Source organism: Hypanus sabinus, chromosome 2 (genome assembly GCF_030144855.1).
Source record: "Hypanus sabinus isolate sHypSab1 chromosome 2, sHypSab1.hap1, whole genome shotgun sequence".
In the NCBI taxonomy this organism is placed as follows: Eukaryota; Metazoa; Chordata; class Chondrichthyes; order Myliobatiformes; family Dasyatidae; genus Hypanus; species Hypanus sabinus.
In genome coordinates, this window is record NC_082707.1 from 200,306,678 (window position 1) to 200,331,305 (window position 24,628).

The 24,628-nt window shown below is 38.8% G+C and overlaps 1 protein-coding gene across 2 annotated transcripts in view; it reads right to left on the reverse strand.

Moving 5' to 3' along the window:
- vrk1 (VRK serine/threonine kinase 1) overlaps nt 1–24,628 on the reverse strand; it is an 83,954-nt gene that overhangs the window by 35,282 nt on the left and 24,044 nt on the right. For both annotated transcript variants that reach the window (XM_059962446.1, XM_059962451.1), the window contains exons 6-9: nt 22,325–22,412; nt 18,108–18,216; nt 11,180–11,272; nt 7,006–7,138 (exon numbers count right to left, since the gene is read on the reverse strand). In XM_059962446.1, the coding sequence (XP_059818429.1) occupies nt 7,006–7,138; nt 11,180–11,272; nt 18,108–18,216; nt 22,325–22,412 (423 nt within the window). The remainder of the gene's footprint in view (nt 1–7,005; nt 7,139–11,179; nt 11,273–18,107; nt 18,217–22,324; nt 22,413–24,628) is intronic.

A 24,628-nucleotide genomic window follows, 5' to 3' on the forward strand; every position in this document is an offset into this window, starting at 1 on the left:
ACACACTTAAAGAAAAATGCCAATAAATTGAAAAATAATTCAGCAGAGGGGACACTGGATAAAAATGAAATCTTTTACAGAGTTTGTCAACGACAATAAAGGACTGCCCTACTTTCTTGTATGGCTTTGCAACAGGAGTAAATAATTTATCAAAGTGTCAGATAAATTAGATATAGACCTCAACAGAATGACAAATGTTTTCAAGGTTATCATGGAATGCGTCATTTAGTGTTTTCAAACACGATGCCTTGATTTTAGCTTTAAAACCTGAATCAATTTTGAAGAAACCAGCTTATGGCTGCTTTAACAAATCCAGCCTCTTAAGAATGGCACTAAGATCCATAACTGAAGCTTGCACAAATATTTAAATTATGCAATATGTTGAAGGGAGAGGTGAAAAAGATTAATAACCCAATTCATGGATTGAAGAGAGAATAAATGCATCAAAACTTGCAATCATCTACAAACTTCATAAATACAGTATATTCCAATTAAGTTTCTTTCCCTTTTATTCTGTTTTGCCAATTTTCTACTGCTAAGTGCAAATGGGTAACTGGCACACTGCTTTCTAATCAACTGTCCTATGTCTGTTAGATAATGAATGTCATCAATTCATTTGGCCAAGGAATGGCATCATCACTGAAACAACAAGGCACAGCCTCAGGATAAAGAGGCAGAGATGCAGGGAAATTTCTTTAGCCAAAGGGTGGTGAATTTGTGGAATTTGTTATCGCAGGCAGTTATGGAAGCCAGGTCATTGGGTATATTTAAGGCAGAGATTGATAGGTTCATGATTGGACATGGCATCAAAAGTTACAGGGAGAAGGCCTGGGATTGGGACTGGAGAGGAGAAAAAAGGATCACTGGTATATTGAATGGTGAAGCAGACTCAATGGGCCAAATAGCCTAATTCTGCTCCTATGTCTTATGGTTATCAAAACTCAGGTGTTGGGGAAAACTGCTACCCTGGCTATGAACAAAACCCAGAAACCTGGTCTTTTCTTTTTCAGTATTACTACAGGCGTGGTACTGCTGATTAAAAAATATGTCAATTAGTTCCATGGGGCAGCATGGTACCACAGCAGCTGGCACAATACCAATACAGTGGGGGTGGAGTTCAGAGTGCAATTCTGACGCCATCTGTAAGGATCTTGTACATCCTCCCTATGATCGCATGGCTTTCTTCTGAGTACTCTGGTTTCTTCTCACATTTCAAAGGCATACCAGTTAGTAGGTTAATTGCTCATTGTACATTGTCCTGTGATTAGCCTAAGGTTAAATAAGTGGGTTACTGGGCTTACGGCTTGCTAAACCAGAAAGGCCTGCTCTGCAGTGTGAAATAAATAAATGAATAATAATTATTTTATGGTAACAATTCATGGATATTCAGCACCATACCTATTGATTATAGCACCTAGAAAACTTTTCAGAAATAGACAAGCTCTTTAAAATCTGTTTCAGTTACCTGCACAATTTCTCAATCCTCTTCAGCAGTCTGTCAACATTAAGAATTACTTACTCACTAGTTCCGAGAAGTACATGAAATCTTATAAGAGTGGCTACTACACTCCAATTACCAGCTTGACTAAGCAAAGCATAGCTTTCTAACCATAATGCAACACAATCTTACCTGTGCCCATTTCCTCCAACCCTTCCTTCACATCCCACCTAGTCTCACCTCCTTCCCTCACAGACTGCTTCCCATATTCTGTTTATTACAGTGACCCCATTTCCAGACACCGTCGCTCTCTATGAATCTATCAGTTTATAATTCCAGATCAGGAACTCTCTATTGAGAGCATGGCAAAAGTTGAAACAATGAGACTTTGATGCTTGAACTATGGGAGAGTCTATTACGAGGATGATCAGCAAATTCAAAGCATAGGTTCTGAGAAGCTGTATAATCTCAATTTCATTCACCTACATACATTTGTTAATCCTCTTCAGCAGTCCTCCTGCCCCAGTTTCCCATGTTTTAGGCAGCAGATGCCTTTTATCATTCAGTCTCCAAGTTGAACCCTGTCTTTCTCTCTCACCTGGTTAGATTTTCTATTACTCTACAGATACTTGCGAGGGAAGACTTTGCTTTTTATATGCCCCACTTCTGGAATCAGAATGTGCCTTCTTCACCATCTCCAGTCTACTCTTGCCCTTTGATTCAGCTTGTACAGACTTCTTATCTCACGTTCAATGCCACAGGAGTTGCAGAATCGAGCTGGAGCTTGGGAAAGGTACTGTGTTCTTTTCCTTTGGGGAAAACTGCTACCCTGGCTATGATATTTTTATTATGTGGATCAAGAAAAGGAGGGAGAGTGGACAGCATAGTATGGAAAGGTGATTGGTATCAAAACCAGAAAGTGTTCTGGCATACTACAGAAACTTGTGATTATTTGCTAACTCTGTCTAGTAAACAATCACACTTGTCTTCTCTAGCGTGAATACTGATCATGATATCCTCCCTCATCTGGGAAAAAGGCTAGACACTCTGTTTGCTCCAAGTTCAATAAAAAGCTTCTCCAACACAGAGGAGTTTGAGTGATTGATGTGGAGTGGTCTTAATGTATGAACTTAATTTAGAAAACAACTAGAGGGGAACACACAGAAGAATGAGCGAAAAGGTCATATGCAAACACAAAGCTGCAAGTGTAGGCCACACAATAGGACATCGCATCAATCTTTCCCAAAATGTGCAGCTAAGAACAAGCGTCAAGCAACAAGCAGTCATCTAGCTTCCCATGAACTGGAACTAACAGAAGGTATGTTTGTTCTTTCATTTAAGATCCTGCTACAGCTGATTATATCTTCAACTCTATGTTCTATCTACCTCAAGGAACATTACATCAGTTGCATATCTAGTACCTACCTATTTTTGCCTTAACATTCTCAGACTTTCTTCCTCAGAGGCTAATGAAAGCACAAGTCCAAAGGCACAATCTCCAGAGGAAAACATGGCCAACTCCTTGCTTTTAAAAGAACTCCTAGGTTCTTTGCCCACAAGAGGAAACATTTTCAGCCCGTCAAGACCCCGCAGAATCTTAAATATTTCACAAGTACCTTCTTGCTCTTCTAAACTTTAGTGGATGCTCAACCACTCTTTGTAAATCAAATTAATCACCCGAAAAAAATGGTTATCATCTGAGATACACTGCTCTCATAATTTTGCAAGGCTTAACAAAAATAATTTGAATGGAACTGAAAGACATCTGACTTTGAGAGGCATTTTGCCCTCTAATTGGCAAGATTGTCTTCCCTGGAGAAGTATGGAAATCCAAAGAAAAATCCAGAAGATTGCCTAATGGCATGCAAAGGCCATTCTAGAATTTGCTGATTAATATAATGTAAAGATATTGTACATTACCTAATTTTCTGGAATAATTTGTGTTAAAACAGTTTATGCATATCAGAATATATTAAAATGTACCGGTGATATGTCAAATCATGCATGAGCAAGAAAAACAAATAATCAATCTTTGATTATATTGTAGTTAGAAGCAGAGTGGAAGAAAAATAGAACATTAATCTTCCACAAATATGCAGCTAAGAACAAATCATCTAGCTTCCCATGAATTGGAAGTAACAGCAACAACCTTCTGCCGAGCGAGACAGACCACAGAGTAACAAAACATAGAAAATGGTCCTTCAGCCCAACTCATTCACACATTCATCTGAGCTGGTACAATTTTCCTGTATTTGGCCCATTTCCTTCTAAGCCTTTTTTGTCCTCCCCACATCAAATCTATCTAGACCTTTCGATATTCAATAGGTTTCAAGGAGATCTCCCCCCCCCCCCCCCATTCTTATAAAGCGCACCTCATACGTTAACCCTTTCAATGCTGGGATCAATCTACTGAACCTCCTTTGGACCCTCTCCAATGCCAACATATATTGTCCGATAACGGGCTCAAAACTGGTCACAATACACCAAGTGCAGATTGACCAACGCCTGATAAAGCCTTGGCATTACATCCTTGCTCTTATATTCTAATCCTCTCAAAACAAACGCCAACATTGCATATGGCTTCCTTACCACTGACTTATCACTGAAGTTAACCTTCAGGGAATCCTGCACAAGGACTCCCAAGTTCCTTTGCACCCCTTGATTTTTGAATTTTCTTCTTGTTTAGAAAATAGTCTACACCTTCTACCATTCATGCACTTCTACCAATCTTCCACCTGCCATTTCTTTGTCCATTCTCCTAATCTGTCTAAGTCCTTCTACAACCTCCCTGTTTCCTCAACGCTACCTGCCCCTCCAACTATCTTCGTATTGTGCAAAAACATGGCCACAAAGTTATCAATTCTGTAATCTAAATTATTTACAAATAACATGAAGTAGTCCCAACACCGACTCCTGCAGAACAGCCAATCTTCTACTCAGATTAGTATCTTTCTTGTAATACCATGGGTCCTTATTAAGCATCCTTGTGTGCAGCACCTTGTCAAAGGCCATCTGAAAATCCAAGGAAACGTCTGCTAACTCTCTTTTGTCTATCTTGCCTGTTATTTCCTCAAAGAACTCCAACAGATTTATCAGAAGACCATGTAGACATGCCTCTTTTACCATATGCCTCAAAGAACCCCAAAACCTTAATAATGGACCAGCATTCTCCCAACTACTTAAGTCAGACTAACTAGTCTACATATCCTTTCTTTTACCTCAATCCCTTCTTGAAAAGTGGAGTGACATTTGCGATTTTCCAGTCCTCTGGAACAATTCCAGAATTTAGTGATTTTTGAAAAATCATTCCTAATGCCTCCACAATTTTCAGCAACCTCTTTCAGAAGCCTGGGATGTAGACCATCTAGTATAGATGATATATCTACCTTCAAACCTTTCAGCTTTGCAAGCACCTTCTCCTTGGTAATAGCAACAACACTCATTTCTGCTCCAATTCCTGGCATACACTTTGTGTCTTTCACATTGAAAACTGACACAAAGCTTACTTCAGTAAGGGTAAGACAAGGCAACCAATCCTCAAAGGAAGCATAAGTGAAAAGAGTGAGCAATTTCAAGTTCCTGGGTGTCAATATCTCTGAGGACCCAACTTGGATGCAACATATTGATGCAGCTATAAAGAAGGCAAGACATTGGCTTTATTTCATTAGGAGTTTGAGGATATGTGGTTTGTCAACTAAAGCACTCAAAAACTTCTACAAACATACTGTGGAGATCATTCTGACTGGCTGCATCACTGACTGGTATGGGGGAGGGGGGTGGGGGGGTGCCACTGCACAAGATCGTCAGCTCCATCATGGGCACTAGCCTTCGTAGTATCCAAGTTATCTTCAAGGTGCTGTGCCTTAGGAAGGTGGCGTCCATCACTAAGGATCCTCACCACCCAGGTCATGCCCTCTTCACACTATTATGGTAGGGAAGGAAGTATAGAAGCCTGAAGGCACACTCTGCAATTCAGGAACAGCTTCTTCCCCCTCTGCCATCCAATTTCTAAATAGACATTGAACCCATGAACACTACCTCACTACTTTGTTTCTTTTGCACTACTTATTTTAATATATCTTTCTCCTCTATATATTATGTACTTCATTGTATTACTGCTGTAAAGTTAACAAACTTCACAACATATGTCAGCAATATTGAATCTGCTTCTGGTTCTGAAAATACTGCCATTTCTTTGATCCCCATTACTACCTCTCCAGCGTCATTTTCCAGCGGTCTGATATCCACTCTCGCCTCTCATTTGTTCTTTAGAGATTTTAAAAACTCTATTACATTATTGGCTAACTTCCCTTCATATTTCAGCTTTTCTCTCCTGGGTTTTTAGTTGCCTTCCATTAGTTTTTAAAAAGCTTCTCAATTATCTAACCCCATTGATTCTGGCAATATTGTATGCCATCTCCTTTTCTTCTATGCTGTCTTTGACTTCCTTTGTTTGGTCTGACACAGTTGCATCATAGTCCCTTTAGAATACTACTTCATCTTTGGGATATATTTATCCTGCGCCTTCCGAATTGTCCCTAGAGACTCCAGCCATCGTTTTTCTGCCAACATCCCTGCTAGTGTCCTCTTCCAATCAACAATGGCCAGCTCTTCTCTCATGCTCCTTTACTCCACCTTACTGCTGATTCATCTGACTCTATCTTATCCCTCTCAAAGTGGTGAGTGAATTTTATTATATTATGATCACTGTTAGCTAAGTGTTCCTTTACCTTAAGCTCCTGAATCAAATTTGGTTCATTACACAATACCTAGTCCAGAATTGCCTTTCCCCTACTGGGCTCAAGTACAAGCTGCTCTAAGGAATTCTACAAGTTCCCTCTCTTGGGATCCATCACTAACCTGATTTTCCCAATCTACCTGTAAATTGAAGTCCCCCATTACTATTGTAACATTGTCCTTTTTAAATGCCTTTTATATCTCCCATTGTAATTTGTATCCCACATCCTTGCTACTATTTGGAGGAGGGTCTTTTTACTCTCCACTTTTCACCCTTGTCATTCTCAACTCTACCCATGAGGATTCTACATCTTCTGAGTCTATGTCACCTCTTTCTAAGGATTTGATTTCATTTTTCACCAATAGCCACCCCATTCATTTTGATAGTGGTCACGTACCTGTATCTAGAAGAATGGAAGGGCTATTACCTTTCATCTGCCTGGCCTGGATTGCATCTTTGCTTGATTGATTTATATCAATTACTCAATGTAACTTTCCATAATGCTATAATCAATACTCACCCTTTGAGCTTGTACTCAAATTATTGCAAAAAATTCAAGGTGGTGATGCCACAGAATCTAAAAGCCATGTGAAAATCCAGACATTTAAAATTGGCCTTTTCTTTTAGGAAGCTAAACCACCATAATGACTACAAATAGTAGTTGCGCATATATTTGGATGGGGAAGATAATACACAACTATGCCCATATTTAATTACAAAAAATAATGCAAAATGACAAAACTCAACATATGAAATTATTAACATGAAAAAAAAATCACAAAAAATAATTATATACCTAAGATAGGTTACCTTTACTTTGCACACTTACCTGCACCTTTGTGTGCATCGATACTTGTAAACTCAAGAGTACCATCATGGCAACGCTTTGGATCTTCCTTGTATTCTTTATGTACTCCATCTGGACAATATCTATATGCAAGGCCATAATCAACCAAATACACCTAGGAAAATTAATGTTAAATTAGACCAGGACATAACAAAAATAAGCCAATATAATGATAAATACAGATACTGATGGAAAACATTATTCACAGCCTGTTTTCACTTATGTCATTGACTCCATTGTGCACTGGTCAAAAATTTGAGTTAGCTCAGTTAACTCCTTACAGACGACATCAGAATTGAACTCTGATTTCTAATGCCCTAGCTGTAATAGCATCACGCTAAGCGCGACACTACTGTAGCACCCTCTATAAGGTCGTCACTCAATTTCCTAAGTTTTAAGGAATAAAGTCCTAGCTTACCCAACCTCAGGCTCTGGTTGCATCCTCATAAATCTCTGAAATGTTTTCATGTTTTAATTATATATTTTCTTTTGACAAGGTGACCAATCCATACTGTCTCCCCTCTCAATCTTTTAGCTGCTTAGAAGCCTATAAAGTATTTTTGGATTACCTTTAATGCCAGCCATTTCTGATACTACTTATTCCCCATTCGTGGTTTTAGTTTGCCTCCGAACTTAATTTTTTTCTTTTCTATTCTTTTTTTGTGGTTTATAGACTGTCCATTCATTAGGGAAGCTCCAGCTATCACTTCCCCACCTTTCTCCCTCATAGGGAAGTAGCGCTCCAGAATAACAACGTGATGCAACAGCAAGTGCTGATGTCTCACAGCTCCAATGCCTTTTGCTTGATTGTACTTCTGGTCCTTTCTGTATACATCTTCCAATGACTTTATGGCTCTCCAGTAGATGCCTCCCCGTATTCCAAAAACAAGCCCGTGGTTCAAGTGCCTCAGTGAATCATCTCTTATTGTAGTTAAGTAGAAACGAGTCAAAAGGAAAAGTGACAAGCACATTGGAGTAAATAAGATGCAAGGTTATAGGCAAATGAGAAGAATGGGATGGTAAGATTGCTCTACCGTGGACTAGCAAAGACCAGATGGCTGAAATGTTTTGTGTTATTATAAGTAGCTGAAACACCTATAGCATTATTCAACTACAATGTTGCCTGCCAAACTACAAATCTAATCTTATACCATTGAGTTTGGCCCTTAACCAATTGATATTTTTACCTCGGGGTGATATCTTTCCTTCTTCATTGCTTTTCTAAAGCAGATGATGATGTGATGTGTTTTTGCTGGATGCCACACTATTAAAGCTTATTCCACTTTGCTGGCTCACTTCAGCAACCAAATTGAGCAATGTCACCTTCACTCGGCCCAAAATATACTGTCTGAGGTTGTAAATTCACTTCAGAAAACTTCTTCCAACCTGTAGTTCTTACAATGTTGCTATCACAGACTATATCTGGGTAGATGTCACAAAGTATTGGCTTATGCTCATCTCAAAATTCCCTACAAACTTATTCAATATCCTCTGGTTGAGAAAACATTTTGAGTAAAGTGTCTTTTTATTTCTTGATTCACTTTCACTCCTTGACTGTTTCAGACCATACAGTGCACTATTCACCTTAGTAATTTGCCTCCCCACCCTCCTTTTCTTTCCTTCCCTATATTTTCTGAATGCCCTTTTTCTTGGAATATTTATTCATCCTCCTGTCCCTTTTCTTTTACCCAATCTGATAAGTATCATTGCCATAACACTAACCACACATGATTAATTGCACATACAGTTGATATACCTTGTTTAATACACAGTAAACCTCTCCCTCATTCTCTTCCACTGTCTGGTCTGGACTAAAAATGTTATTGTTATGCAATTAGTTTTGTTCATTTGTTATTTGTCATGTTGTATGACATGGATAATCAGGGTCTTTCCATGACCACGATTGCTCTTGGCAAATTTTTCTACGCAAGTGGTTTGCCATTGCCATCTTCTGGTCACAGTCTTTACAGGACAGGTGACCCCAGCCACTATCAATACTCTTCAGAGATTGTCTGCCTGGTGTCACTGGTCACATAAGCTGGACTTGTGATATGCACCACCTACTCCCATAGCTGAATGTGACCTTGATCGGATAGCTAAACAGGTGCCAAACCTTGCACAAAGGTAACTTGCAAGCTAACAGAGGGAAGGAGGGATGCCTTACACCTCCTTTGGTAGGAACGCATCTCCGCCCTGCCACCCAAAATTAGTTTACTCTTCCAAAATTTAACACTTCCCCAACCACCTGACTTTTCAAAGTCTTCCTGTCCAACCCATTGCAAAATTAGTTTACACATTTCATAAGACCATAAGACAAAGGAGCAGAATTAGGCCATTAGGCCCATGGAGTCTGCCCCGCCATACCATTATTATCCCAATCTCTTGCCTTACTAATCAAGAAAGCATCAACCTCCATGTTAAATAAACCCAATGACTGGGCCTCCGTAACTATTGGTGACAATGAATTCCACAGATTCACCACCCTCTGGCTAAAGAAATTCCTCCTTAACTCTTTTCTGAAGGGACGTCCTTCAATTCTGATACTGTGCCCTGTTCCCAGACTCCCCTGCAATCTTTATACCCACTCTATCCAGGCCTTTCAATATTTGATAGGTTTCAATGAGGTTCCCCCTGATTCTTCTAAACTCCAGTGAGTACAGACCCAGAGCAATCAAACGCTCCTCTTGTGTTAACCCTTTCATTCCTGGGATAATTTTTGTGAAATTTCTCTAGAAGCCCTCCAATGCCAGCACATCCTATCTTAAAATAAGGGGCCCAAATCTGCTCATAATACTCCAAGTGCAGTCTGAACAATGCTTCAAAGCCTCAACATTTTCTATTCTAGACCTCTCAAAATGAATGCGAACATCACGATTGCATTCCTTACCACCGACTCAACCTGCAAGTTAACCTTTATGGAATCTTGCATGAGGACTCCCAAGTTCCTTTGCACCTCTGATTTTTGAATTTTCTCCCCATTACGAAAATAGTCAATTCCTTTATTTCTTTACCCAAAGTGCACGATCATACACTTCAATACACTACATTCCACTGACCATTTCTTTGTATTTTTATATTCACTGACCTATAACTACACCTACCTTTGGAATTAGAAACATAGAAATATAGAAAACCTACAGCACAATACAGGCCCTTTGGCCCACAATGCTGTGCCGAACATGTACTTCCTTTAGAAATAAATTACCTAGGGCTATCCATTGCCCTCTATTTTTCTAAGCTCTATATACCTATCCAGGAGTCTCTTAAAAGACCCTATCATATCCGCCTCCATCACCGTCGCCGGTAGCCCATTCCACGCACTCACCACGTTCTGCGTAAAAAACTTGCCCCAACATCTCCTCTGTACCTACTTCCAAGCACCTTAAAACTTTGCCCTCTCGTGCTAGCCATTTCAGCCCTGGGAAAAAGTCTCTGACTACCTGAACGATCAACCATCATCATCATCTCATACACCTCTAATCCTCTGCCACTCCAAGGAGAAAAGGAAGAGTCCACTCAACCTGTTCTCATAAGGCATGCTCCCTGATCCAGGCAACATTCTTGTAAATCTCCTCTGCACCCTTTCTATAGTTTCCACATCCTTCATGTAGTGAGGTGACCAGAACTGAGCACAGTACTCCAAGAAGGGTCTGACCAGGGTCCTACATTACCCCTTGGCTCTTAAACTCAATCCCATGGTTAATGAAGGCTAATGCACTGTATGCCTTAACCATACAGTCAACCTGCGCAGCAGCTTTGATTGTTCTATGGACTCGGATCCCAAGATCCCTCTGATCCTCCAGATGCGAAGAGCCTTACCATCAATACTATATTCTGCCATCATATTTGACTTAGCAAAATTAACCACCTATCACTTATCCAGGTTTAACTCCATCTGCCACTTCTCAGCCCAGTTTTACAGATGTAACCTCTAACAGCCCTCCACACTATCCCCAACCTTTGTGTCATCAGCAAATTTACTAACCAATCTGTCCACTTCCTCAATCAGGTCACCCATAAAAATCACAAAGGGGTCCCTGAGCAGATCCCTGAGGATCACTGGTCACCGACCTCCATGCAGTAAGCTTTTTTCTTCTTGAATATATGCAAGTAACTTATGATAGCATTAAATAATATCCAAAAGTAAAAACAAAACCTCATTTGGATTCTTGTAACTGAGGAGGAGATTGGAAGCTTTGATGTCTCCATGCACGTACTCATGGTCATGGATGTATTCTAGGACATCGATCTATCAAAAGAAAACAATTCCAAGTTAACACAAACACATAAAATGCTAGGGGAGCTTAGCAGGTCAGGTAACATTGATGGAAATGAATAAACAGTGAATGCTTCAACTGAGCCCCTTCTTCAGGACTAGAAAGGATGGGGGAAGACACCAGAATAAAAAGGTGGGGAGAGGGGAAAATGTTTATGCCATCAGGTTGGAAGCTACTTAGATAGAATATAAGGTGTTGCTCCTCCACCCTGAGTCGCCTCATTGTGGCAAAAAGGAATGCCACAGACTGACATGTCAGAATGGGAATGGGGATAGAAATAAAAATGGTTGGCCACCAGAAATTCCGCTTTTGGTAGTTGGAGTATAATAGTAAGTTAAGCTAATCTGGAGGGTTATTAGGATTCAGATAATTTTGCAGATTGTGTTTTAATGCAATGAATTTCATGAAATTTCATTCATCAACATACATGTATATTCAAGTTAAATTGCATGTCTAATTCAATCTTTTATGTAAAAGGCTGTTGTAAAAGTCTTTACTTGTGAATTAGGTTCAGTGTTATAATCAGCTATGTAATGAACTCCAGGGCATGTTTAAACTTTTCTTTCTAATTATATAAAAAGGATATGTTTGGGAAAGCTGCACTTTCTTTTGGATACACAAAAGCTGAACATCAACTCAAAAAGCTGCAAATAAAGCCAAACATTTAGGTTTATTCTAATGTGGCTTCATAAACTACACCCAGTTCAAAAGCATCGCCACTTGCTTATACATTGAAAATAATATAAAACGGAGCACACAACAAATTTTTATCTTAATTTCCTGAAGTTCATAATCCAGTACAGTAATATTTTATCAATTTATATTAAATGCTCTGAATATACCACTTCTAGAGACAATATTCTTCTGTGTTTAAATACTCTGAGAAGATGTGCTGCTTGGATTCCTAAATTCCTCAAGCAGCCCAACACTGTTACCTTGGGAAAAACACATCCTCAAAACTGACAGACTAAGGAAACAGTTTTCCCAAGTTCTACACAAGATGATTTATCCTCACCCTTTGAAAAATTAGACTTTGGAACATCAGGCAATTGGATTTTACAACTAGTTTTCTGTTGGATTTCTCTCAAACAGCCATTTCATTTTTGTACAATATTACTTTCCACATGATTTGCCATGCCATTGGACACAGATGGCCATCTTCAACACATTGCTCATATCCTTCAACTTTATTTCTGCCAAGCTATGAAGTGTATTTACTTTTATAGAATAGTGCTCAAGGATTAATTTCATCAGCAAAAGGTTATGTCTGCAATAATCCCAATCCATACTCTTTATCCAAGTTACCTTTCAGGTGAATATGAAATTAGGGTGCCTCTTCGTTTAACCCTATTGTTCTGCTCTATATACACTTCTTCCTATTTCAACAAGGATCCAATTCTCATGAAAAATGCATGCACAGTTTGTGATAACATTTTGCCAGTGGGACGAGTATCCTTTTCATTGGCCTACATACTCTGAACAGACTGGTTCATGGTGGTAATGATGACAAATACAAATATGGTTCAAGAGGCAGTACCAATGTGGAAACATTGAAATTTGTACTCTATGTTGAAATCATCAAACACCATATTTAATAAACATTTGATCAACATAACAGCTTTTTTTAAAAGAAAGCTTAAGAAATGTGACATATGCATACCAAGATTAGATTACAGATTAGAGATAAATAGTAAAAAGAATTGCACATTGGCAAGTACCGTACTCTGATGATGGACCTAGTATTGCCTTTCTCACATTACCCTAATGCCTAGCTTTTTCGCTCTTGCTCAGAAATTGATGTCTGTAAACACCAGAACCTTCCAATGTCATCAAATCCACATAAACGGTGTACAGCATACTTTCAAATTTCCGAGACTACTACTTGCCCTCTGCCATCAGATTTCTGAATAGCCCATAGTCTTCAGTAATCTTTTATCTCAGTCACACTTTCCTGTATCAACTTCCCTGGATTGCCTTCATATCTAAAAATCTATTCGTCTCTACCTCAAAAATAAAGAACAAATGATCTTCTGTAGTCCTCCTGCACAGAGAATTCAGTACTTCTGTGATTCTTGTTACTCCAGTGAAAAATCATCAATCCTTACGTTGTATGTAGAGAGACAGCACAGTGAGGAGGTGTAGAAACAGTCTGAATAGTTGAAAAACTCAACATAAAAACAATTTTTTTTTAAACCAATTTCAGGAAATTGAGGTATTCAGCAAAATAAGCTCCACTACTCAAATGGAAAGCACCTCCAGCTTTAAATTCTTGCGAGTGAACATTTCAGAGGAGTGTTCCTGGACCACCAACACCACCTTGACAACAGGGATAGGACAACAACACCTATACTATCTTAGGAGTTTCAAGAGAGCAAATCTGCCCTAAATGCTGCTAGTGAACTTTTACCGATGTGTAACTGAGAGCATACTGACATACTGCATGACAGTATGGTACACTAGCTGCAACAAGATCGACCAAAACACACTTCAATGAGTGATAAGGACTTCACAGAACATCACTGGGACACAACAACCAGATTTGGAAACCATCTACAACTCACAGTGTCTATGGCAGCTCGCAACATTATGATGGACTCATTCCACCCAAGTAATCACCTGTTTAAAGTTTAATCTCCCTTCATCCAGAAGATACAGAAAAATCCATGCACGGGCATCCAAGCTGAAAACAGCTTTTCCCCCAGGGCTGTTGTGCAACTGAACAATGCCATACCCCCTCCTCCCCCCCATAGTCCATAGACAAAGTGCAATACGTGGGCATAATTCTTGGTTCAATCTTATATCTAATGATTGTATTTCTTTTTACATGCATGACCTGAATGTTTCTTTTAATCTCAAGAGCTATGTTTTTAATTCACTTGTAACTTAAATGTCATTCTAAATAACTCAGATGATATTTTAAAGTTATTCATTGTGCTTTTAGTAATTGAATTACAGTGTGGTGTTTTTCACTAAATGGAGTAGTACTTGGCAATAACGATAAAGCTCTAACTACCAGGCCTTTCTGGACCAACAAGCCTGCGCCACCCTATTGCACCCATATGTCCAATTAACTTACTAACCTGTACTGCCTCTGGAAAATGGGAGGAAACTTACAGGGTCACAGGGAGAACATACATACAGACTGTCTTACAGACAGTGGTATGAATTGAACCGGGTCACTGGCATTGTTAAGCATTATGCAAACCACTATGCTGCTGTCAACCAGCTTTGAGACTCCGAGAACATCCTTCTTGCCAATCTCTTTTTTTTTCTTAAAATGTGATTGCCATCAGTTTCCATTACATTTGCAGCAATACTTTATAAGAAATATTTAATAATCCAGCCATTACTGCTTCAAGTATATTTCTCTTCTCCCAGACTCTTCAAACATGGATTTCTTTCTGCTATGTATCTTCTGTCCTCTTCAAAAGCATCTACTCAAGTTTATTTTGAATTCTGCGCAGTTCCTCCAAAACTTTGAAGCTCTCTCCATTTTTAGGTGACAAAGTTATAAATGGATTTTGATAGCCTTTTTTGTTTTAAATTGTTATTTTTGAAGTTTAAGCCAAGCATGCCAGATGGAACATGTTAAAATCTGACTCAGTCAATGCACAAACACTGAGCAAGGTCAGATTCCAATGTTATAAAATAAATTTTCACTGAAAAATGCTCCAAGACCCATCGATACTTTGTTTTCAAAATGAGTTACTACAGATAATTAACATTGCATTAACTCTTCATTTTTACCATCATTCCTCTTTTTGTCTGAAAATATGCAGTTTCCTCACTTGATGTCCTTCATCTTATACAATAGCTGTTCTTTTCAGTTGAACAAATGTTGCCACATAATTTAGATACTGCAGAACAATTTAACCATTGCCATTCAACGGTCACATGGAAACTAACTGGTAAAGTTAGCCACAAACAAGAGAAAATCTGCAGATGTTGGGAATCTGAGCAACACACACAAAATGTTGGAGGAACTCAGGTTAGGCAGCATCTATGGAAAAAAGTACAATCGATGTTTCGGGCCGAAACCCTTCAGCAGGACTGAAGAAAGCTGAGAAATAGTTTAAAAGGTGGTGGGAGGGGAGAGAAACACCAGTGATAGGTGAAACCTGGAGGGGGAGGGATGAAGTAAAGAGCTGGGAAGTTGATTGGTGAAAGAGACAGAAGGCCATGGAAGAAAGAAAAAGCAGGCAGGAGCACCATAGGGAGGTGACAGGTAGGCAACTTCCACCAACATTCTATGTGCGTTGGTTGGTCAATCTCCCAGCTGATGTTGCCTTCCCTAGCCCAAAATGCTGGAGTAATTAGCACGTCAGGCAGCATCTATGAAATGAACAATGTTTCATGCTGAGACCACTCGACAGTCCTTATGAAGGGTCTGGGTCTGAAATATTAACTGCTTACTCTTTTCCATAAACACCTCCCAACTTACTGAGTTCCTCAAGCATTTTGTGTGTTGCTTTGGATTTCCAGCATCTGCAGAATCTCACGTCAATCATTTGCTACATCTCCTCTTTTTGCCAGCTTACCCTAAAATCAATTATCACTGTTCAAAAGTCAAGAAAAGTCCCTTCCAGATTTAAACTGAATTATCCCCATCCTATTTCAGCATTAACTGATATATCACGGGGACACACCTTGATAAATCCAGAGCAACACACACAAAATGCTGGAGGAACTCAGCAGGTCAGGCAACTTAAATAGAAATTAATAAACAGTCAATGTTTTGGGCCTAGGTTCTTCATCAGGACTGGAAAGGAAGGGGGAAAGCCAGAAGCAAAATGTGGGGAGAAGAGGAAGACAGGCTAGAAGATAATAGGTGAAGCCAGGTAGGTGTGGGAGGGTGGATAAAGTAAGTGGCTGGGAGGTGATAGGTGGCAGAAGTAAAGAGCTGGAGAAGAAGGAATCTGATAGGAGAGGAGAGTTGACCATGGGAAAAAGGGAAGAAGGGGCACCAGGAGAAGAGGTGTGAGGCCAGAGTGGGAAATAGAAGAGGGAATAAAAGAAGAGGGAGGAATAAAAAGATTACTGGAAGGAGAAATTGATGTTCATGCTGTCAGGTTGGAGCCCACCAAGACAGAATACGAAGTGTTGCTCCTCCATTCTGAGAGTGGCGTCTTAATGGCAGCAAGGTGGCGATGGATCAACGTGTTGGATCGGGAATAGGGTCAGGAATTAAAATGGTTGGCCACCAGTAAATTCTACTTTTCGTGGATGGAGCAGAGGTGCTCTACAGAGTCGTCCCCAATGTCACGCTGCAATGGGAGCACCAGATATAGTAAATGACATCTTGTTAAGTGAGTACTTTGGTTAAAGTGTCAATAAACAATGAAAGCACGTCAGTGCAAATCATTTTAGTTGAACAATTTTTAGGTTTTGAATTATCAAGTAATGTGAAACATAAAATTTAGAACTCTAAACCAAGTCAAGATTTTTATCCGTTTTTATCAAAAAGTTCAGTTTGCAAAATAGCGCATGGGAAACCTAATTTAAAAATAGGCAGCACAAAGCTATAGCATGACTTCATCAGGTTGAAAGAAAACATTAAGTAAATCAAGATTATGTAACATGAAACTGAAATTTTAAAATCCTTTCAATTATAATAACTTTCTTAAAAGACTGAGAAGCAATTTTATCACCCATCATCGTCTTCATCCACATTCAATCTGCAAACCCCAGGGGGTTGCTTAGACAGAGTCAGAAACAATCCCAGATTGAACAATGGCATGAACGGCTAATTACGCTATTCAAGTTTATAATAATTTAGATTGTTACAAATCCATTAATAATCCGAATAACAATTCATCCAAATCAATTCACCAAGCCCGGGGTATCCAAGTTAAAGCCCTGCAACCACAGGTGGTGCTTGAACCCTGGCCAGCTAGCTCATGAAGCTCCAGTGAAAGTTTATTTTTGCCATTGCACATATTAATATACAAGATGTCTTTAATTAGGCAAAATTAATTTTAAACTATAGTCTGCAACTTAGCTTGCAGGGAATGCTTTTATGCAAATTTAATTACAGCAAATTAGATTTTAATTTAGAATGTTGATGTTCTGTATTGCAATGATTCATACGTGGCCAAGAGGCTCCATAGCATGCAACTAAATGTTTATGGAGACAGAATGATTTGAATGCTCTGAATACAATGTAAGAGTTGTCCTAACAAAGATACAGTTTAAAAATATTCAAAATCCAAACTGCATTAAGCTACTCTTCAAGAAATCTCTATGTTAGGCCAAGAGATAAATGCAAACATATAAAACTTTTTATTAATACTTACCCAAAAACATAAGAACAATTATAAATTGTGATGTATGCATAAAACACCAATGAACCATAATCAGCATTTATCAATAATGTATACGCTGCAGAGACATTTCTGAAGAGTATGTGTTATATTCAAGACTGAAATGGTTATGATAATAGTTTACTTTGCTGCACAAGTTGAAATCAGCAGAATTTGAGCATGAAACAGTACTAACTCGCAAGAACAAGCTTGTGTTTCTCTGAACTAGAGAAACAAATCCAATTGCAAATTGCTTTAAGTTTTGACCTTACCTATACAGGCATTCCAAGAAACATCAACTTACAAAATCAGAATTTTCTTAAATCCCTTTCTGAGTCAGTTGTGCAATTCTGAGACATACTGGGAGAAATCGGCTGAGAAATTCATAACCTTCTCCAGCATGTATGAAGTGATTTAAAAGCATTGCTCACAAAATACATCAAGATGCTTCGTAAAGATCTTTAAAATAACGAAAATGTTACCTTCAAGATAAAGAAAATCGACTTACCAATCGTAGACCTAACTGGAACACAAATTTCTTAGGGAAAATCTTATGATTTTGTTCAAATATTTTCTGAAGGTCAGATCCAAATCGATCCATAACCATAAACCTATAACTGAAGAATACAGAAAACCAGGTCAACACTTAATGCACCTTCCACCTTTTTTGAGAATGATGTTCCATTAAAGCAATTTGGAAGGATGCGCTGGGTGAGGAGGCATTTAATCTAATTAATTACTTTTATTAGATTATAACTAATTCTTACTATTAAGCTATCTGCTACACAATTTATCATACATGTGCATTTGTCTGAAGGGCATCATACACAACAGAATGAAGTGTGGATTTTCCATAGAAATAGCTAGAACTTGGTGGTACAATGTTAAATTACCAATTGCGAGAGTCTGTGTGTGTGTGTGTGTATTGCCCGATGGCAATAAACTTCAAGTCAAAGTTTATTGTCTTTTTATTATGTATAACCATATAAAAACAAGACATTTCTCCGAACCAGGGTGAAAACTACAGTAGTATACCTACCACATGATAAGTATGAAGGCAAGGATAAACTTGAACTTGAATTTGTCTTGATCTACATCTAATCCAGCATTAGGCAAAGGCTGGTAGATAGCTATCTGCCAAATTAGAAAAACTGGTTTCCCCAAAAGCATTCAGTGCCAGGTGACAGTATCCAGTTGTATTTGGTCAACAACCACAGACAGCCATTAGACTGATAATGGCTCTGCAGGGAACAACCCTACCGATGGTTAAAAGAACAACTTAAAAAAATTGTCACACATTATATATATAATATATATACACACACACACACACACATATATATATATATATATATATATATATAAAGTCAACACCCACGCCCCCCCCCCCCACCATTCCTTTGCTGAACCAAAAGCTGTTGGTTCCCTCTCAAACACAATTCCCTCTCCCACCTTGAGATCTCCATTAAGGTTGCTGGCGCTAAAATTAAGTTAGCCCAAATTAGAAGTTCTTTGTCAGCTGCCAGACAATCTCCATCAGGCTTCTGTGGCTCATGGTAATTATAAGCAACTTGCATTTTCAATGGTTTGGTGTCACAGAAAAATTACAGCTTGGGTGGAGGCATATCTTGCAGATGCACTGCTCTATCCAGTTAGTTCCATTCTCCCACCATCTCTACAGTGCTGCAAATCCTTTCAATTATTTATCCAGTTCCCTTCCAATAACTAGGATTGATTCTGTCTCCATCACTTCTCCTGACTGTAAATTCTAAACCTTAACATTTGCCGCATGGAAGTATTCCTTACATCACCTATGGTTCTTATGGCAATTGCTTAGGTTCTTGCCCATCTGCAAATGAAATAAGTTTCTCTAATCAAAAATCTCCAAAATTTCAAATGCCTTGATGAGATTCCATCTCAAATTCCAAGAATAGCTACAGCTTTTCCAGTCCACTCTCATGTTTAGGACCATTGTAAGAAACCTCTTTTATACTTAAACTTCAACATTTTTCCTCAAGTTTGGTGCCCTACGGTCAATTTAATATCTTACAAAGGATTCATGTCTTAGATTTTCCCCCTACATGTTAACTCTGTTGTGTTTTTGGATGACTCTTAAAGTTTAAGTTGATACAAAAATATATAAATTATTGTGTACATGACCGATCTACCCAGCACTGAATAGAAAACTGCACAACTGCACAAAAAGGCAGCAAGAAAATTTAGACTGAATATGTAATAGTGCCTCTGAAGACAGACCTTGCCCAGCTAGTTGGGGAGTCTTTACATTAATACCCAATTCAGAAAGACAGCCAACCTATAGTGAAGATAATGTACAACACTGAGAAACTAATGTTTTAATGAGCTTTGATTCAATGACAGCTTTCAAGAATGTACAATAACTGGAATTTTTAAACCTTACTTCAAAATTACAGTACTTAGCCCAAAATAAAATTTTGATTTATCAAAGTACTCTGCATATAAGTTGATTGATTTGATCATTAGGAGAAAGATTGTAAAAGTATTCACAATTTAAAAACAATAGCAACATTAAATATCAATATTTATATGTTAATAATAACAAAAACAGAAAATGTTGCTAACACTCAGCAGGTCAGGCTGCATGCGTGGGAACAGAAACATACCCAACATTTCAGTGCTTCATCAGATACGAGAATGAAACCAAAGAAGATTATAAAACTGCAGGACAGTAGGGGAAGAAAATGCATCTGATAGAATAAAACCAGGGTGACTATATATTATGTGAATTGTTTGTGGAGCACCTGCTTTCATATCACAAAAGCAACCGGAAGCATCTTGTTGCCTGCTACTTTTACTCCTTATGCCACTCCAACTCAGAATTGGGACCAGGTTTATTATCCCTGACATATGCCATGAAATTTGTTGTTTTATGCAGCACTTCAGTGCAAAACATAAAAATTACTATTAATGACAAGAATAAATACATAGTACAAAAGGGGAATAGCAAGGTGGCGTTCATGAGTTCATTTCATGAACTGTTCGGAAATCTAATGCTTGGAAGGGGCGGGAGGGGCTGCTCCTAAAAAATTGAGTGGGGATTTTTTGGTTCCTGAACTTCATCTCAGATGGTAGTAATGAAGAGGACATGTCCCGGGTAGTGAGGGGTCTTTAGTGATGGATGCCGGCTTCTTGAGGCAATGCCTCTCGGCACATTGTAGAATTCACAACTCGAGACCAAAAATCTACAGTTTCAGGTAACTTGGTTCTCAATCTGTTCCAGTTGCCTCGCTGTAATATTCACTCAGGGGGTTTTTCCCTCTTATTTTCCCTCTGTGGAAAACAATGACTCATTTAGCCTGATGGGCATGACCTTCTGCTCGGCAGCTCATAACAATCCACAGGTCTTTACATATGTTCTCACCCTCTAACTGTCTCCATTCACCCACTGACTGGAAAACCATGTGAAAAAATTATCCCCAGTTTTACCACATCCAGACAACCCTCTTCCCACTATCCCTGCAGCCTAACAAGCTCTCCAGTCTCCTTTTTTTCTTGTTTCGTGCTTCCACAGTTTGTCATCTTCCACCAATTGGTTGTTGTCTATCCTGTTGGGTGTGGTGTTTCATTGGTTCTATTGCATTTCTTGTACTTACTGTGAATACCCAGAAAAAAAATGAATCTCAAAGTTGTATATGGTGACATATGTACTTTGATAATAAACTTACTTTGAATTTTACAGTTCTGGTCAACATGGTGCCTGGGTAAAACGCTCCTTCAATCAACATCTTCTCGATTGATCATGAAACCATATAATTCACTTCTTTTATGTCTCTTACATGTGTTTTTCATCTTCAATGTGTTTCTGGAACTGTTGGAGCCTATGATTTGCAGTTTGAAGATCATTTGGCTGTTCAGTGCTCTGAAGTCTCCGAGGGAATTCCAGGAGACAGAGGCAGCTCGCGAAAACCTCATTGCGAGAAGGCTGCGGATACGAGCCAATGTCTGACTCCATTCTGCCAATTAAAGCTTTCACCGATTTAAGCGACAAGGGAGATCGAAACACCAGTTGCCTGATTTTTTTATCTTTGGGATATCACTCCGCTGCCGGAGAGGAAAGACTAATTTATTGCTGATGACATCACTTTAATGCCGGAGAATGGAAACTGCCTCTTTCAATAGCTGATGAGATTGCCCTATGGTCAGAGAGGGGAGACTGCCTTTTAAAATCTTTGGTGAGATTGCTCTGCTATGAAGAGGGAGAATCTTGCACAGGTTTTCTGTGTGTTAGATGTAGACTTTGACTGTGGACTTTTTTTTCAAGTCTTCAGAATTTCAGAGTTGTATACTTTGATAATAAATGAAACTGACGAAGGGCTTTCAAATTGAAAAACTGTTTTGGTTTCTCTTTGTACAGATACAGCTTGATCTGTTGAGTACTTCCAGCATTTCTACTTTTTTTTTACATTTCCAGAATCTGCAGAATGATGTTTTGATTTTCAAAACAAAAAACAGAAATTCCAGTTATAACTCTCCCTCATATGAGTCATCAATAATACACCAAATGTATTTTACTTTACTTGAAGCTAAATAAAATTTTCACCTCTGGCCTAAAATATTGAGAAAATATAATTTCACTGCATAACCAGTCCTCCTCATCAAGGTCAATTAATAATGCTCCTTCACCTATCAATAATCTAGAAACAGTTAAATAATCTTCTGAAGATGATGAACAGATTCTTTTCATACCTTTTGCCATTTTTATCATAGAGTCCTGACCCCCAATACTTGGGCACACCGAGATAATTCAACTTCCGGGAAGAAACCCAGCTTTGAACTGTAGGAAATAAGGGGGATAAAGCAAAATAGTTTAGCTATCATAAGTAAAAGATGCCCAGGTCAGGCAACACCTATAGATGGAAAAATACATTTTCAAGTTGATCCCTTTCATCAGAACTGGTTAACAGTTAATCATGAAACAAGCTTAGTTAATGAGAAGGGGGAAGGATGGAAAGAACATCAATGATAGAGTGGACCATGAGAGTTCAAATTGTTGTGTTGCCAGTTTAGAGAGGGGAGTGAAAAATTGTTAGCTGCAGAAGATCTATCTGGTGGAAGTAAACAGAGCAATTGGAATGAGATAAGAGAAGAATATACCATGCTGAACCATGAGATCTCAAACACTGCAGCTGTTGGAAAGCTGAAATAACAGAACGCTGGAAAGCTTCAGCAAATCAGGAAACATCAGCAATCTGAAATTGCTCAATTCAATGCTGATTTCTGAAGGCATGATATACTTAAGATGAAAAACGAGATGCTCTTACTCATGCATTTATTGGACTTCGTTGGAATGGTGTTAAAGGCCAAAAGCTGATGGTTATTAGAGGGAGTGTGGAAAGTAATGCAACTAAAAGCGTGGGGGGGGGGGGGAAAGGAAGTGGGCGTTGGCGAGATGGAATCAGGAAATCACAAAGGGAGTGGTCCATGCAAATGCTGAAACAGAGGGGAAAATGTGTTTGGTGCTGGCATTACTTGGAAGATAGAGGAAGTTAATGCATTGTTTATTGAATGTGGAGGCTAGTGAAGTTGCAGAAACAAAGGGAACCCCACCCTTTCTCTGGGTCATAAGGCAGAAGATACGAGCAGAAGTTGGGAAATAATATCCCAACATTCATGCCATCTCTCCCTCCTTTCTGCAAGTTTGATTTCTAACTTCTGATTCAAGTGAAAGAACATAACTAAAACCAATAATTCTGTTCTCACAGATGCTACCTGATCTGGATTCAAGAGTTCTTTTACTTATATCCCAATTTCATTTTTAAAATTTCCACTTTTCATGAGAAACAATCATATCTGCAAATCTTTGAACATTCAGAGCATTCAGATAGAGAAACAGAACATTGGTGCCATCTCTTTGCAAGTTCAGATATTTTGATATGACGTGTGACATTGTCCATTTACCACCCCATTTAGAGTTCATAAATGTAACAGTACAATAATAACTGTATAATTTCCTCCCTCACAGATTTGAAGCTCTGTTTGTTATTTCCTATTTATGCACAAGATAGACAAAATTCTATTTTATCATTGACAGCAACTGCCCCTTGAAAATCCATTGTTCCCAGTTAGCTAATTAATCTAACACAGTGGATTCCGGGGTTATTGGGACACATTGGGAGCACATTTTGACCCAACTAAGTGGCTGCACCAATGAGCTGAAGTTCCATGGAAACAGAAAAGATATATAAAAAAAGACAGAGTAACAAATTATGTAAGTAAATTAAATACAGAACAAATTAGAACACTACCAATATGACTGATGGTTGTCTGTTGTATACGACAATGACAGGAAACCTGTACAGGAGAGTTTTTAAAAGTGGAAAAGCCACTGTACTGGGGCAGTTCCATTTTCTCAACCTCGGAAGTCTATGTCCAGTGGCACTTGTAGACGTCAGAACTGAGGACTTTTTTGGTTCAAGTGGATGACTATGACTTCTCCTGGGACTTGGCATGCCCTTCACTTGCCACATAGCATTACAGACCCACCTTCCTGGTCATTGGAACTCACTGTAGATTGCCCAGACTACCAGAACTGACATTGCGTGGTATGACAGGCATGTTGCTAGCTGACTAGGATACGAGGCCCACTAGCTTCCCTCACCTGTCGAAACACTGTACCAGAGTGTGGCACTGTCACATGCAAACAGTTATTTGGAGCCATAGCTGAAAACTGAGTGTCCAGTGGGGACCAAAGGTAGCATTCCTGTTGATTGTTGAATACTTCCAAGTTCCTCATAGTTCCAAACTTTAAGTATTGAAATGGTTTCATTTTCCCTCCTGGCCATTTCTAACATCTCTAAGCTTGAATGCTTGAAACTGCAGTGAGCAGAACAGTTCTGAATGATCGTACTGCTTATTTCTCACCAACTATCAGTGACAAAAATCACTGCTTTCTGAATACAAAACTCATTCATCTTCTGCTACTTTAAAACTGTTCACTCTAAGCATGCTATAGTATCTAACAGCCATGCAAGTGCTAGTTAGAAACTGTTC